Below are 18,220 nucleotides of genomic sequence, written 5' to 3' on the forward strand. Positions count from 1 at the left end.
CACGTCCACACGCGTGTACACGTTACCTTTTATTATTGAAACAAAGCAAGTTTACACCTCAAACTTTAAACACTTTCTTTCCCCCCAGGAGAAAAAGGAAGGTGATTTAAATGACAAACTTTTCATGAAGCGAGTGGGGGCCAAAATTTACAAGCTTGGTTGTGGTTTTAGTTTTTTTTTTTTTTTTTTTACCCTTTTTGTTCTTTATTAAAAATGTCATTTCAAATTCAATGGATCTGTAAAACAATACAATGAAAACAAAAAAGTCCCACAGAAATGGCGTCAAAATAACCCCCAGGAGGAGCCCTACATGACAAAGGAATGAGCCGACACTTGTTAACCACGTGGGGGGAAAAGTTCTCTTCTTTTCACGGCATCCACGCCCCAAGTGAAAGAAAACTGGTGAGGTCTGCTAGTGCTAGGTCACTACAACATGGCTTTAGTCAACCAGGAGGATTTATTTGGGTGTCGCGCGTCTTCAAATTCTAGTTTTATTATCACTCATCAGGTGACCCTGGGATGGACTCACAATTGAGGGCTGAGTGCCGTGGGCCTTTAGACCAGTCAAAGAAAAAACAGATGTGGCACCCGCAAGTGAAGAAGGGGCTTCAGAGTGTCGGATGAAGCACGCATGGACTTAAAAAACAAAAAAAAAACAAAAAAGCTAAACCAAAAATAAAAATAAACCTTTGCTCCCGAACATGAGTTAACCAAATAGGGAATAGAAAGGTGAGGAGGGCGGGCTTCTTCATCGCTTTCAGTCGTCTTCTCCCTCGTCGTCCTGGAACACAAATTATTATTTTTAAGTACTTACTAAAAAGATGGATATATGTATAAAATATTTACAATTATTTACTGAAAAATGTGTGTGTATATGTAAGATATAAAATTATTTACTAAAAAATGTGTATAGGTGTGAAATATTTAAAAATATTTACTAAAAAAATGTCTGTACGTATGAATGAAATATTTAAACATTTACAAAAAAAATTTGTGTATATATGTAATATTTAAAAGTATTTACTACAAAAGTTGGAGAGAGGTATGAAATATGTTTTACTAAGAAATGTGTCTATATGTATGAAATTAAAGTTAGATAGATGTATGATATATTTTTAAGTATTTACCAAGAAATGTGTGTATATGTATGAAATATTTCAAAGCATTTACTAAAAAAGTTGGATAGAGGTATGAAATATTTAAGAAATGTGTTATGTATCAAATATTTAAAAGTATTTACTAAAAAAGTTGGATAGAGGTATGAAATATTAAAAAAAAATTACCAAAAAAATGTGCCTAAATGAAATATATATATATATAAAAAATACTAACAAAGTTGGATAGAGGTATGAAATTAAAAATATTTACTGAAAAATGTGTATATGTATCAAATATTTAAAAGTATTTACTAAAAAAAGTTGAATAGAGGTATGAAATACTTAAAAATATTTACTAAAAAAATGTGTGTAGATGTATGAATATTTAAAAATATTTACAAAAAAAGTGTATATGTATGAAATATTTAAAAATATTTACTAAAAAATGGTGTATATATGTATGAAGTGTTTAAAAATATTTACTATACAAGTTGGATGTATGTATGTAATATTTAAAAGTATTTGCTAAAAAATGTGCGTATATGTATGAAATATTAAAAAATATTTCGTAAGTGTATGTGTATGAAATATTTAGAAGTGCTTACTAAAAAATGTGCGTATATGTATGAAATATTTACAAAAAAAGTTGGCTAGAGGTATGAAATTAAAAGTATTTACTACAAAATGTGTGTATATGAAATATTTAAAAATATTTACTAAAAAAGTTGGATAGAGGTATGAAATTAAAAGTATTTACTACAAAATGTGTGTATATGAAATATTTAAAAATATTTACTAAAAAAGTTGGATAGAGGTATGAAATTAAAATAATTTACTAAAAAGTGTGTATATGTATCAAATATTTTAAAGTATTTACTAAAAAAAAGTTGGATAAGAGGTATGAAATTAAAAGTATTTACTACAAAATGTGCGTTTATAAAATATTTAAAAATATTTACTAAAAAAGTTGGATAGTGGTATGAAATGTGTGTATATGTACGAAGTATTTTAAGTATTTTGGAGCATTTAGTAAAAAAGGTGGATATATTTTTTTAATATTTAAAAGTAATGTGGGGTTTACTAAAAATATGGATATATGTATGAAATATTTAAAAGTATTTTGGGTCATTTACTAAAAAAGGTGGATATATTTTTTAAATATTTAAAAGTAATTTGGGGTTTACTAAAAAGATAGGATATATGCATGAAATATTAAAAAGTAGTTTGGGGTATTTACTAAAACGTGGATATACTGTAGTTAAAAATACAAGTTATTTGGTAAAAAGGTGGTCGTATGTAGTAAATATTGACAAGTATCTAATAAAGGATTTATCACCAAATGTAATGCAACTGCTCACATCCTACTGCATCTACAATTACAATTGTCTGCATAAACAACATTGTAGATCATCTCCAATAGTTGACATTTACTCTAGTGAGTTAGAATTTGGCTCACAGGACCGTTAAGTCTGAGAAGGTATATTTCTGTATTGGTAGCAGCAGCTGTCAGTTTTGGTGACGTCAGCAGAAGTTGCTTTGTTGAGCTGCCTTCAATGGCAGGGACAGCACGTGAAATTTCACCACATTCTTTTCTAAGGCCTCTAGACATCAAACGTATGCTTTTTAATTCTTTTTACAGCCATCATTTTTTTATAAAACCCTTTGATGGTGATACATGTTGGGCAGTAGTACTAAGCCTGTAGTAGAAAGGTGATACATGTTGGGCAGTAGTACTAAGACTGTAGTAGAAAGGTGATACATGTTGGGCAGTAGTACTAAGACTGTAGTAGAAAGGTGATACATGTTGGGCAGTAGTATAAGACTGTAGAAGAAAGGTGATACATGTTGGACAGTAGTACAAAGTCTGTAGTAGAAATGTGATACATGTTGCATAGTAGTACTAAGACTGTAGTAGAAAGGTGATACATGTTGGACAGTAGTACTAAGTCTGTAGTAGAAAGGTGATACATGTTGGGCAGTAGTACTAAGACTTCACCAACAGGCACCACCCCTGGTTGGAGATGAGTACTGCATTTCAATTATTCACTACCTCTCCATCTTCCCCGTCATCCTCTTCATCGTCCTCTCCATCCTCATCACCCTCCTCGTCGATGTCCTCCAGACCCTCCTCATCCTCTTCGTCCTCCTCGCCTTCGCCCTCTTCGTCGTCCATGTCGGGAACCTGCGGACGCCGTTCGGCTCGTTAGTACAGTCTCCCCACATGAAGGGTGAGGTGTACGGGAGAGAGGGAGGGCGTACCAGGTAGTACTGCAGGGGGTTGGGCCAGATGTCGTCCTTGATGACCTCGCCCAGCTCGTCGGCGCCGGCGTCAGCGTGGTCGGTGAACCAGGTGAAGAAGCTGTCGGGCTCTTCGTGTTGCCGCTTCCTCCCCGCTTTGTTCTGTGTCTGGCTGGAGCGCTTGGTCAGGTCCTGGGTGGCGAGGACACAAGCGTCAGAGCCCGTCTTAGGGCGGCAAAACAAGGCTGGACTTACCTTTCCTGACTTCCATTTGATTTCTGTCGACTTTGAAGACGGGTCTCCGCTCTCATTCAGGTGGAACTCTTTGGAAAGTACTTTGTTTTCGAAGTACGGGTTTTCATCAAAATACTGCAAGGACAGAAGGGCCATGAAGACTTGGTTTGGCGTGCGGACAAAACGGAGGAGGAATACTTACAAAATCTATTCTGTAACCCGACTTTATGTCTTCAAACTCTGTCACCTCCACTCGGCTCAGGTAGTGAAGCGCTTCTTCATCTTCCTCCCCCAGTAGGGCGGATACTGCACCAGGAACACACCTTCACTTTTCTAACTAATAGTCATATTTTCTTACATGACACCATCTTTTTAGAATGCTAACTTGTGAGCATGTTAACATGCTAAAGTTGGCATGCTACCATATTAGCCAATTGTGTAGCAATACAACTAAGTCATAAAAATATGTTACCGTATTTTCCGCACTATAAGCCGCACCTAAAAACCACAAATTTTCACAAAAGCTGACAGTGCGGCTTATAACCCGGTGCGCCTTATATATGGATTAATATAAATATTTATTTTCATAAAGTTTTGGTCTCGCAACTACGATAAACAGCCGCCATCTTTTTTCCCCGTAGAAGAGGAAGCGCTTCTTCTATGGTAAGCAACTGCCAAGGTAAGCACCCGCCCCCGTAGAAGAGGAAGCGCTTCTTCTACGGTAAGCAACCACCCGCCCCCGTAGAAGAAGCAGCGTGCGGGTATTACGTTTCATTTCCTTTGTGTGTTTACATCTGTAAAGACCACAAAATGGCTCCTACTAAGCGACACGCGTATAACGCAGAATTTAAACTTAAGGCAATAAGTCATGCCGAAGAACACGGAAATAACAAGTCAAGCACACAAATACAACACTCGCCGTCATTCCGGGTGGATTAACCAAAGAACTCCAACCGCTCGATATTGGTGTCAACAGGGCATTTAAAGCACGACTGCGAACGGCGTGGGAACAATGGATGACCGAAGGCGAACACACCTTCACTAAGACAGGGAGACAGCGCCGGACGACATACGCCAACATCTGCCAGTGGATCGTAAATGCCTGGGCGGATATTTCGGTCACAACTGTGGTCCGAGCTTTCCGGAAGGCAGGATTCACAGAAATGCTGGACAACAACAGCGACACTGACTCCGATGAGACGGAGCCGGCCATTTTGGATCCCGTATTCGCCCAACTTTTTAATTCGGACACCGAAGGAGAAGAATTCGAGGGATTTATGAATGAAGAATAACTTCAGAAAGTGAGTGTTATGTTTATTTTGTGTGTTGTGACATTAACGTTCGAGCAACATTAAGTTATTGATGTTGCTATTGCTCGGCACTATTTTGAATTTTACTATGTTTGTGATTGCACATTTGCACATTACCGTACATTTTGGGAGTGAACAGAGTTGTTAGAACGCTGGTTTTTAATATATTATTAAAGTTTGACTGACCTATCTGACTGTTTTTTTGACATTCCCTTTAGCGCAGTTAGATGCGGCTTATAACACGGGGCGGTTTATAGGTGGACAAAGTTTTGAAATATGCCGTTCATTGAAGGCGCGGCTTATAACCCAGGGCGGCTTATGGTGCGGAAAATACGGTACATACCATTTTTTAGCATGCTAACTTTCTAGCATGCTAATTTTGTAGCTAAACAGCAAAGTCATACATTTTCTTACATGACGCTGTCTCTTTAAAATGCTAACATTAGCGTGCTAACATTTTAGCCAATTTCCTAGCTATACATCAAAGTCACATTTGCTTACACCACGCTAACATGTTACCATGCCAACATTAGCTTGCAACAATTTTGTAGCTATACAACTGAGTCATACATTGTTACATGTCGTGTGATATTATTTTTAGCACGCTAACATGTTAGCATGCTATTATTTTAGCCAATTTTGTCATACATTGTTACTAAGTCGCTACCATTCTAACGTGAGCATGCTACCATATTAGCCAATTTTGTAGCAATTCAACGAAAAGCCACATTTTGTTTCATAATATTTTTTAGCACGCTAACTTTCTAGCATGCTACCATTTTAACCAATTTTGTAGCTAAACAGCAAAGTCATATTCTCTTACACGTCACTGTCCCTTTAAAATACTAACAAGTTAGCATGCTACCATTTTCGCCAATTTTGTAGCTATACAATTGAGTCATATTTTGTAACTAATCAGCAGTCATATTTTCTTACATGGACGCTGTCTCTTTATACTGCTAACTTTTTAGCCAATTTTGTAGCTACACATCTAAAAATATTTTTCTTACATGACTATCTTTTTAGAATGCTAACAAGTTAGCATGCTACCATTTTCGCCAATTTTGTAGCTATACAATTGAGTCATAGTTTGTAACTAATCAGCAGTCATATTTTCTTACATGGACGCTGTCTCTTTATACTGCTAACTTTTTAGCCAATTTCGTAGCTATACATCTAAAAGTCACATTTTCTTAAAGGACGCTATCCTTTTAGAATTGCTACAATCTTAGCCAATTTTGTAGCTATACAACAGTCATGTTACACGCCGTGTGATACTATTTTTAGCACGCTAACATGTTAGCATGCTATAATTTTAGCCAATTTTGCAACTAAACTATAAGTCATATTTACTTACACATCTTTTTAGAATGCTAATTTGTTAGCATGTTAACATTAGCATGCTACCATATTTAGCCAATTTTGTAGCTTAACAGCAAAGTCATATATTTTCTTATATGATGCTGTCTCTTTAGAATGCTAACTTGTTAGCAGATACCACTCTAAAACGTCACGCGCCCACACGACCCGGTCCTTACCTTGCGGATGGTTGACAAATGTGGTGACCCAAAAGTTGGGGATTTTGGCGATCAGTTCTGATCGCTTCTGAAAGAACGGCTGACGAAGTTTGTTGTATTTCTGTTCTACTTTCAGGATCTCCTCGCTGGCCTGCTCGTTCAACCTGAACACAAGATCGCACACCATGAGTCCTGCTCGCTCACCTTCAGTCTGAAAAACTCAAATGATCTCAAAACAAAATGGTCTTGCATTAATCCTGGTTGAAATTACATGATTTGTGCAAAATTAAGACTGAAATTCCATTAGAGAAATGGTACTAATAATGATATACTTTCTGTACAAAAAGAGTGCACTACTTGGTTGTGACCAGCAGAGGCACTGTTGATCCCATCTGTGGTGGTCATACTGGTCTTTCCATTGTATATGTTGTTCAAAAATATTTGAAAATGTACATAAACTATTGGCAGAGGGTTTAAATGGGAGCCAAAAGTAGTTTTTGTTGACATATTTTACACTCTTGAATTTATTTTGCTCAACAATTGTATGCAAATAAGGGGAAGGGGAAAACTAACTATTAAATATTAAACAATAGTACAAAAAACACTCACACCCCTGTACTCTAAAAACTTTGTCCGTCAAGCAGCGAATACTGAAAAGTCACCATTTTGGGAAGAAATGCCAGAAAAAGATGCACATCTAAAGACAAAACTTTAATATTGGCGACATATTATAAGTAATCAGTTTGAAGATGTCGGCTGTTTCTCATGACTCTGGTTTGTGCCATTTTCTAACATATGCACTGTCCCTTACAGTATGAAATAAAATTCGGCTTTGAACACCCCTACTCTAAAAAAAACTATTATATGTATATTTTTAATTCTGCATTTATATAAAACATATATATGTATGTATATATATATATATTGTCAATTACTTTGCTGTTTACAGTGTTGCTGGGATGGGATTGGTTTGGAATTGTTCCCTGAGACCCCCCCGCCACCCCGAAAGGGACAAGCGGTAGAAAATGGATGGATGGACACTACAGTATTATGTTTTTTGTGAGTAAAACACACACACACACACATATATATACAAACATACATATATATACACATACATACATATACATACACACACACACACACACACATATAAATATATATATACATACACTCACACATATATATATATACACACACACACATATATATATACACACACACATTTTTATATACACACACACACACACATATATATACATACACACACATATATATACATACATATATACATATATATATATATATATATATATATGGATACATATATATACACACACATACATATATATATACACACACACACACACACACACACACACACACACACATTAGACTACCATGAGTTTATGTAACGATATTTCGTTCTTATCTGTGCTGTAAAGTTCAAATTTGAATGACAATAAAAAGTCTATATATATATAAACCCATATATATAAAAACACATACATATATTAATATTTATATATACACACACAACGAATGTGATATTCACTGTATTTTATTTTATAAAAAGGGGTCCTGTTTAAGGACAAGATATTTTCTTAATTTGTGAAACCATTGAAATTAATAAAAAAAACTAATTGTTATGTCGATTCAGATTATAGTATTTGCTTAAAATATATTTCACATGTTTTATTTGGGTTTAAAAGAATAGGTAAAAACAATAATTGGTACTAAAGTGGATTACGACCCACCTCTACTATACAAAATGAGCGTCGATATATGCATCCTATCACATCAAATATAGTCACGTGTTTCTCAATAAAACAAAATTACCTGTCAATTTCATTTTGAACCTCATCAATGTGTTCGATTGCTTCTTGTTGCTCTTTCTCTGTGGGGGCAGAACAAAACAGTTGGATTTAATTCCCATTATTTCATCTTCTGGATGACAATAGAACGCTCCAGAATGAATGGAGGAGCGCTTGTTTTGCCCACAGTCTCCTCTCCAACGGATCTATAGTTAGTAAACGATGGGACATTTACGGTTAAAAGCGGCAGCTAGCAACATTTGTGTGGCGGTGATGGATGCTGCGGTGCTCCGAGCGGCCAATGGCAGCACTTGTGGCGGCTTAGGCTCCTTGTTTCCTGCCGAGGCCGCGTGGTTCAAATGTGGGGCAAAGCAGCGTGAGAAGCTCCGAAGCGAACCTGAATGGACTCCAAGTGCTCGCTAGACGCGTTATATAAGCACATAAACCGACTATTACTGCCCTGCCAGTGAGGGGGGATGAAAAAATATTTTTGCTTTAAAACACAACAAAAAAACGTCGTCAATGGCGTCGGGGAACGTTACAACAACAACACGGCCGGGCTACGCGCGAAAGCCTTTTGGTGTCTCTAAAACGTCACAAAGGGCCGCGGTGATGTTTTTGTAAGTTTGTGGGACTTTTGCGAGCCGAGCCGCACACAAAAAATGATGCTAATAACGCCAAGCTAACGGCGTGCAGATAAATGATGCTAATAACGCCAAGCTAACATGGCCGCCCGGCTAACAACTAGCTAACAAAGCTAGCTCGGCGTAAAACGCTCGAAGGTCGAACACAAAGCAAAGAAAGCGTCGCTAAAAGCGGAACAAAAACGAGCCGCGCGAGTATTGTGGAGAAAAGGGCACGTTCCGTTCCCGCCACTTTGTGTTGGAGAAGAACGTGAAAATGGCGCTGGACAGGACACGGGAGGGCCGCCATTCGCCTTACCGGAGGTCTCGTCCGCGCCGTCGTGGTTCGAGTTGAGCTCCTTTTTACTGACTTTCGCCGCCGAGGCCGACATGTTGTCTCGAAGCTGGGTGGACTTTCGGAGGCGTTCGCAGAGAGAAGCGAAGGAGCGTGTCTTGTTCTCCCGGTTGCAGGAGCGACGTCAAGTAGCAACGTGCTGCTGGAGGCTGGCTAGCTTGCTTGCTACTGCTGCTTCCGCCGCCGGAGGAGGAAGCGAAGGCGGCGATGGAGAGCTCCGCCTCTAGAAGTAGGTCTCCTCGCTCGACGCCAAAGTTGCCGCTTTCACCGCGTCTCTTCGCCCCAATGTCACCCGCGTTGACGCCGAAGCACACTGGGCATAAACCAGCGTCACCGGGCGAAGGCTGCGGGGCTTTTTAACGGCAAAAACGCCTTTTTTAGTTTTTTTTTCCCGTCGCGGAGCGGCGCCGACGAGCACTTGCGCACTTACAAAAAAAGATGCGGAACGTCAGACATTCTAATGCGGGACGACGCCACAAACTACAAATATCTATCATTATATCATCATGTTCGACATTTTAGTCCTTTATGGCGTCGCCATCTTTGATATGCTTATGGCGGGAAAAACGCGCCGAGCTTTCATGACAAGAGTGCGGTTTAAAAGACGCCATTGTTTGCGTCAATTTGACACAAATAATGATCATAACCACATTATAATTACATGTTTAAGTTTTTTAATTAATTTTCATTTGGCGGTGGCAGCGGCAGACATGACGTCTCCTCAAAGAGACACTTCATTAGGTACACCGGCACACTACAATACAACAGGGCCACACTGAAAAAATCAAGCATACGGGGCCATTTTTTCATATTATCTCTAAAACCAATAAAATATAAAGATTATATTCCCCTTTAGGGCTCCCTTCAGGAAATACCAACATGCTCTTTTTGTGGCTGTAAAGATAAAACATTAGCTGTAAAGCTAGCATAACACTTTAGCATGCTAATATAAAAGACGTTAGCATACTTCCAAGATGGCGCCAAGTATCAAAAATCATGATTTTTAGGTTTAAACATACAAAATTAGCTAAAAAAGCTAGCACTAAATGTTAGCATGCTACAAATATCTATCATTTGATCATCATGTTCAACATTTTGGTCCTTTATGGCGTCGCCATCGTCTCCCCGCTTTGATACGCTTTTGGCGGGAAACACGCGCCGACAAGACTCTTTCATGACAAGAGTGCGGTTTAAAAGACGCCATTGTTGGCGTCCATTTGACACAAATAATGATCATAACCACATTATAATAATATTTTTAAGTTTTTTAATTCATTTTCATTTGGCGGTGGCAGCGGCAGACATGACGTCTCCTCAAAGAGACACTTCATTAGGTACACCGGCACACTACAATACAACAGGGCCACACTGAAAAAAATCAAGCATGCGGGGGACATTTTTTCATATTATCGTTAAAACCAATAAAAAAATATATATATTATATTTCCCTTCAATTTGAGTCCCGTGACCGGATAAGAGGAAATACCAACATACTCTATTTGTGGGTGTAAAGATAAAACATTAGCTGTAAAGCGAGCATAACACAGTATATTTCCAAGATGGCGCCAAGTATCAAAAATCACGATTTTTAGGTTTAAACATACAAAATTAGCTAAAAAAGCTAGCATAAAACGTTAGCATGCTACATATATGTATCATTATATCATCATGTTTAACATTTTTGTCCTTTATGGCGTCGCCATCGTCTCCCCGCTTTGATACGCTTATGGCGGGAAACGCGCCGAGCTTTCATGACAAGAGTGCGGTTTAAAAGACGCCATTGTTGGCGTCCATTTGACACAAATAATGATCATAACCACATTATAATGACATTTTTAAGTTTTTTAATTAATTTTCATTTGGCGGTGGCAGCGGCAGACATGACGTCTCCTCAAAGAGACACTTCATTAGGTACACCGGCACACTACAATACAACAGGGCCACACTGAAAAAAATCAAGCATGCAGGGGCCATTTTTTCATATTATCTCTAAAACCAATAAAAAAAAAATATATTATATTTCCCTTCAATTTGAGTCCCGTGACCGGATAAGAGGAAATACCAACATACTCTATTTGTGGGTGTAAAGATAAAACATTAGCTGTAAAGCGAGCATAACACAGTATATTTCCAAGATGGCGCCAAGTATCAAAAATCACGATTTTTAGGTTTAAACATACTAAATTAGCTAAAAAAACTAGCATAAAACGTTAGCATGCTACATATATGTATCATTATATCATCATGTTTAACATTTTTGTCCTTTATGGCGTCGCCATCGTCTCCCCGCTTTGATACGCTTATGGCGGGAAACACGCGCCGAGTTTTCATGACAAGAGTGCAGTTTAAAAGACGCCATTGTTGGCGTCCATTTGACACAAATAATGATCACAACCACATTATAATGACATTTTTAAGTTTTTTAATTCATTTTCATTTGGCGGTGGCAACTGCAGACATGACGTCTGCTCAAAGAGACACTTCATTAGGTACACTGGCACAGTACAATATAGCAGGGGAGGGCCACACTGAACAAAACCAAACATGCGGGGGCCATTTTTTCAAATTATCTCTAAAACCAATCAAATATAAAGATTATGCGGGCTTATTCTAAAAATAGCGACAAAAACTTGACTATTTTTTAAAGAGCTTTATGTTATAGTTGCAGTACATGTTGTATCTGCTTTGTATACACAAAAAACAAACATACGTTTTGATACGTTCAGGGACAAATTCCATTCCCTGAGAATGTTGCCGGCGAGGGAGGGTGTGTGAACGTGTGGTCCTCGACAGCACCGAGTACAACAAACCACGTTTAGGGTTAAAGATACAAAATTAGCTATAAAACGTTAGCGTGCTAGCACGTGACCGGATAAGAGGAAATACCAAAATGCTCTATTTGTGGGTGTACAGATAAAACATTAGCTGTAAGGCTAGCATAAAACTTGAGCATGCTAATATAAAAGACATGAGCATACTTCCAAGATCGCACCAAGTATCAAAAATCATGACTTTTAGGTTTAAACATACAAAATTGGCTAAAATGCTATCATAATGTTAGCATGCTAGCAGGTGACCGGATAAAAGGAAATAGTAAATTGCACTATTTTCAAAGTTAAAAGTTAAAGTACCAATGATTGTCACACACACACTAGGTGTGGTGAAATTAACCTCTGCATTTGACCCATCCCCTGGTTCAGATGCGGAAAGTCAGACATTCTAATGCGGGACAACGCCACAAACTACAAATATGTAACATTATATCATCATGTTCAACATTTTTGTCCTTTATGGCGTCGCCATCGTCTCTCTCCGCTTTGATATGGCGGGAAAAACACGGCAAGCTTTCATGACAAGAGTGCGGTTTAAAAACGCCAATGGCGTACATTTGACACAAATAATTACCATAACAACATTATAATGACATTTTTAATGTCTTGCTCGGGTTTTTTAAATTAATTTTCATTTGGCGGTGGCAGCGGCAGACACTTCATTAGGTACACCGGCACAGTACAATACAGCAGGGGAGGGCCACATGTTTTATATCTCTAAAACAGTAGTTCTTAACCTTGTTGGAGGTACCGAACCCCACCAGATTCATATGCGCATTCACCGAACCCTTCTTTAGTGAAAAATAAAATGTTTTGGGTTTTTTTTCAAATTCAAGACAAAGTTATATGTTTTTGGTAACATTTAGTATGGGGAACATATTCTAAGTATCAAAGACTTAATTTAGAGTTTTTTGGACACTAGGGGAACATATTCTAAGTAACAAAGACTTAATTTAGAGTTATTTGGTTAGGGTTAGGCTTATAATAAGCCCATGCAGAATAGGGCATTAATAAGTACTTAATAATGACTAGTTAAGAGCCAATATGTTCCTAATTTGCATGCTAATAAGCAACTAATTAATGGTGAATATGTTCCCCATACTAAAGTGTTACCATGTTTTTTTTACTGGTGCATAAAATGAACCGTGTATGAACATCACCTTGTTCAAAGAACAAAACCAACACAGTGCATAAACTCACAACAAATTACACACCTGCAAATCAGTGTGACTTCTACTGTTGCCGTTTCTGTAATACGTCGATAGGGAGAAGTTTTTATTTACACGATGAGTCGGGTGTGTCTTGACCTTCGCCGAACCCCTGAGCCCGACTCACCGAACCCCTAGGGTTCCATCGAACCCCGGTTAAGAACCACTGCTCTAAAACCAATAAAATATAAAGATTATTTTCCCCTTTAGGGCTTCCTTCAACTTGGTTCCCGTGACCGCATAAGTGGAAATACCAAAATGCTCTATTTGTGGGTGTTAAGATAAAAGCATAACACTTTAGCATAGATAGAGAGTACTTTATTGATTTCTTTAGGCGAGTTCCCTCAGGAAAATTAAAATTCCAGCAGCAGAGTACAGAATTGAGATCAAATTTAAAAAGTAAATGTTGGTGGTATAAATGGAAACAAAATAGAAAAATATTACAATAACAATAAAAATAAAAAACAACAATGAGAATAAAAATATAACAATAAAATAAGAATATAACAAGAGAAACTAGGCAGTAGTGACCATGCTAATATAAGAGACGGTAGCATACTTCCAAGTTGGCGCCAATCATCAAAAATCCAGATTTTATTTTGGTTTAAACATACAAAATTAGCTAAAAAAGAAAAGCTAGCATAAACGTTAGCATGCTAGCTGGTGACCGGATAAGAGGAAATACCTAAATGCACTATTTGTAGGTGTAAAGATACAACATTAGCTTAACAGTTAGCATAAATGTCAGCATGCTAATCAATATATGAGACGTTAGAACATTTCCAACATGGCGCCAAGTATCAAAAATCATGATTTTTAGGTTTAAAAATGTAACAAATTAGTCTTATATTAATTAAAAAATATCAATTCAAATATCTGGATCAAATTGTCCATATTAGGTTTACTGTTTTATGCCCTTTTTGTTAAAACCCTTGTTTTTTTCTGGTTAAAAACACAAACTATGCAATACATCCCCTACAAAATATTTAAAGAGGGAACTTAAGTAGATCAATAATTCATAACAACGTTGATTTGATTTTAACTATTTTTTGGGAACTGACTGTCTTAAAAACATCTCACTAAAATTCCAAGGCACCCAAAAGGGCCACACTAATAAAAGTGTTCAAAAGAGGTTATACTTTTTATTTTATTTACATGCTTAAATTTCTAAATCAACTCCAAATCCATCCATTGATAATAAGTTTTTATTATTTGATTTTGTTTTTATTGTCAACAAATGCTGCCTTTATGGCAAAAACACAAAATATGCTATATTTCCCCCCTAAAAAAATTCCAAAAGTTGAATATTTGAATGTAAAGTATTTGGAGTCTTGAATACGTCAATAATTCATAACAACTTTGATTTTGAGCTATGACAGTTAAAAAAAAAAATCCACTAAAATTATTGGGGACCTAAAAGGGTGCCACTTATAAAAGTTTAATTCATACTTTTTTTTTTTCTTTCAACACCTCAAACTCAAAATGTATTAATTCATAACAACATTGATTTTAATTTAATTATTATTTTTTGAGCAATGACAGCTTTAAAATAAAATCTCAGTAAAATTCTTAGGGATCCAAAAGGGCCACGCTAATAAAAATGTTCAAAAAAGTTCATGCATTTTACTTCTTTTTATAAACTTTCAACGCTTAATTCTCAATCAACTTCAGATCTATTTGTCGATTTTAAGTTTGTTTTTTTATATTTTTTTGTGTTTAATACCCCTTTTTGTTAAAAGCTTTGTTTTTGATAGCTAAAAACACAAAATATGCAATATTTCCCTCCACAAATTATTCAAAGAGGAATATTTGATGTGAGACTCGGCGGGAACTTAAATAGATCAATAATTCATAACATTGATTTTATTTGGAATATTTTTTGAGAAATGACATGAAATAAAAAACATCTCACTAAAATCTAAGGGAACCAAAAAGGGCCACACTAATAAAAGTGTTCAAAAGAGGTCATACATTTGTTTTATTTACATGCTTAAATTTCTAGATCAACTCAAAATCCATCCATTGATTATAAGTTTTTATTATTTGTTTTTGTTATTCTTGTCAAAAATTGTTGCCTTGATGGCAAAAACACAAAATATGCTAATGTTCCCCCCTAAAAAAAAATCAAAAAATAGAATATATGAATGTGAAGTATTTGGAGCCTTGAATAGGTCAATAAATCATAACAACTTTGATTTTGAGCTTTGGCAGTTTAAAAAAAAAAAATCCACTAAAATTCTTGGGGACCCAAAAGGGTCTCACTTATAAAAGTGTTCAAAAGAGGTCATACATTTTTTTTAATTTACATGCTTAAATTTCTAGATCAACTTCAAATCCATCCATTGATTATACGTTTTTATTAGTCAAAAACGCTGCCTTGATGGCAAAAACGCAAAATATGCTATATTTCCCCCCTGAAAAAATTCCAAAAGTATTTATTAATATTTGAATGTGAAGTATTTGGAGCCTTGAATATGTCAATAATCCATAACAATTTTGATTTTGAGCTATGACAGTTAAAACCAAAAGGGTCCCACTTATAAAAGTTAAATTCATACAATTGTTTTACTTTCAACACCTCAATCTCAAAATTAATTAATCCATAATAACATTGATTTGAATATAATTATTATTTTTTGAGCAATGACAGCTTTAAAAAAAAAAAAATTCCACTAACATTCTTAGGGACCGAAAAGGGCCACACTAATAAAAATGTTCAAAAAAGGTCATACATTGTACTTCTTTTTTTTTTTAAACTTTCAACCCTTGAATCTCAATGAACTTCAGATCTATTTGTCGATTTTAAGTTTTGTTTTTTCTTAACGGGTTTTTGTGTATTATGCCATTTTTGTGATTGAAAAATTTATTTTTATAAGGCAAAACACAAAATATGCAATATTTTGCTCCCAAAAGATTACAGTGTGATATTTAATGTGAAGGTGTACACTTAAAATGATGTACAACATTAGCATGCTAACATTGATTTTGATTAATTATTATTTTTTGAGTAATGACAGTTTTAAAGAAAAAAACACTTTGTGTTAGTAGAGTCAACATTGCAACTTTTTATTGTTACATTTCACCTGTATGTCCACTTTTTATGTTTTGTAATAATATCTTTAGAATAAGATGCAGGCTTATTCTAAAAAATAGCGACAAAAACGTGACTATGTTTAATGAGCATTGTTATTTTACTATTTGAAAGATGATGCAAAATAACGTACACAAATATTACATAAAAATAGGTAACGATATTGACCATAACACACTTTTTTGTTTGCTATCGAAGTGAAAAAGGTACAAAAAAGCATATTTTGTAACGTGACCGATTAAGAGGAAATACCAAAATGTTCTATTTGTGGGTGTAAAGATAAACATTAGCTGTAAAGCTAGCATACAACTTTAGGATGCTAATATAAGAGACGTTAGCATACTTCCAAGATGGCGCCATTTATCAAAAATCATCGTTATTAGGTTTAAACAAACAAAATTAGCTAAAAAGCTAGCATAAGACGTTAGCATGCTAGCAGGTTACCGGATAAGAGGAAATACCTAAATGCACTATTTGTAGGTGTAAAGATACTACATTTGCCTAACAGTTAGCATAACATGTCAGCATGCTAATCAATATATGAGACGTTAGCATACTTCCAGCATGGCGCCAAGTATCAAATATCATGATTTTCAGGTTTAAACATACAAAATTAGCTAAAAAGCTACCAGAAAACGTTATCATACTAATGTTAGCATGCTAATATAAGAAAAGTCAAGATGGAGTCAAGTATGAAAATCCACTATTTGTAGGTGTAAAAATACAAAATTAGCGGAACAGCTAGCATAAAACGTTAGCATTATAACATAAGCCACGTCAAGATGGCGGCAAGTATGAAAATGCACTATTTGTAGGGGTAAAGATACAAAATTAGCTGAAAAAGCTCAATAAAACTTTAGCATACTAATATAAAAGACGTTAACATACTTCCAAGATGGCGCCAAGTATCAAAAATCATGATTTTTAGGTTTAAATATACACAATTAGCTAAAAAGCTAGCATAAAACATTAGCATGCTAGTAGGTGACCGGATAAAAGGAAATACCGAAATGCACTATTTGTAGGTGTAAAGATACAAAATTAGCTTCAAAGCTAGCATGAAATGCATGCAATTATTATATGAGACGCTAGCATACTTCCAAGATCGCGCAAAGTATCAAAAATCATGACTTTTAGGTTTAAACATACAAAATTAGCTAAGAAGCTATCATAAAATGTTAGCATGCTAGCAAGGTGACCGGATAAAAGGAAATAGTAAATTGCACTATTTTTAGGTGTAAAGATAGAAAACTAACTGAACAGCTAGCATAAAACTTTAGCATGCTAACATGAGAGACGTCAAGATGGCGCCAAGTATCAAAATTCATGATTTTTAGGTTCAAACATGCAAAATTTGCTAAAAAGCTAGTATAAAACATTAGCATGCTAATAGAAGAAACGTCAAAAAGTATTAAAATGCACTATCTGTATACCTAAAACATTAGCATGCTAACATAAAATACGTCAAGAAGTACATATCCAATAAATGCACTATGTGAAGGTGTACACGTAAAATGATGTACAACATTAGCATGCTAACATCCATCCATCCATCCATTTTCTACCACTTGTCCCTTTTGGGGTCGCGGGGGGTGCTGGAGCCTATCTCAGCTGCATTCGGGCGGAAGGCGGGGTACACCCTGGACAAGTTGCTACCTCAGAAGTACAAACGTTTGTACATATACAATAAATGCACTATGTGAGGGTGTACACGTAAAATGATGTCAAAGCAGCAGTAATGAAAACATCTTTTTACAGGTGTGTTGCGTGGTCTGGTGTACCTAATCAAGTGGCCAGTGAAGAGGATGAGGGAGGGCGTGTGAACATGTGCTCCTGCAGCGTCCAATGGCTGGGACTTGCATCTTCTTCATCATCATCATCATCATCTCCCCCCCCCCCCCT

The 18,220-nt window shown here is 36.2% G+C and overlaps 1 protein-coding gene across 2 annotated transcripts; it reads right to left on the minus strand.

The window, feature by feature from the left end:
• Positions 1-16: 16 nt before the first annotated feature.
• LOC133619426 (protein SET) lies at positions 17-9,668 on the minus strand. Of its 2 annotated transcripts, none has more exons than XM_061980431.2 (8): positions 9,153-9,668; positions 8,236-8,293; positions 6,418-6,560; positions 3,772-3,875; positions 3,591-3,704; positions 3,357-3,527; positions 3,148-3,279; positions 17-781 (listed from the first exon to the last, which is right to left on the minus strand). In XM_061980431.2, the coding sequence occupies exons 1-8, from the start codon at positions 9,223-9,225 to the stop codon at positions 758-760; spliced, it is 819 nt and encodes a 272-aa protein (XP_061836415.1). In that variant the 5' UTR covers positions 9,226-9,668; the 3' UTR covers positions 17-757. The 2 variants fall into 2 exon arrangements, with proteins under 2 accessions (XP_061836415.1, XP_061836416.1); XM_061980432.1 differs by lacking the exon at positions 9,153-9,668 and adding an exon at positions 8,446-8,681.
• Positions 9,669-18,220: the final 8,552 nt, after the last annotated feature.

Source organism: Nerophis lumbriciformis, linkage group LG20 (genome assembly GCF_033978685.3).
Source record: "Nerophis lumbriciformis linkage group LG20, RoL_Nlum_v2.1, whole genome shotgun sequence".
Lineage (NCBI taxonomy): Eukaryota > Metazoa > Chordata > Actinopteri > Syngnathiformes > Syngnathidae > Nerophis > Nerophis lumbriciformis.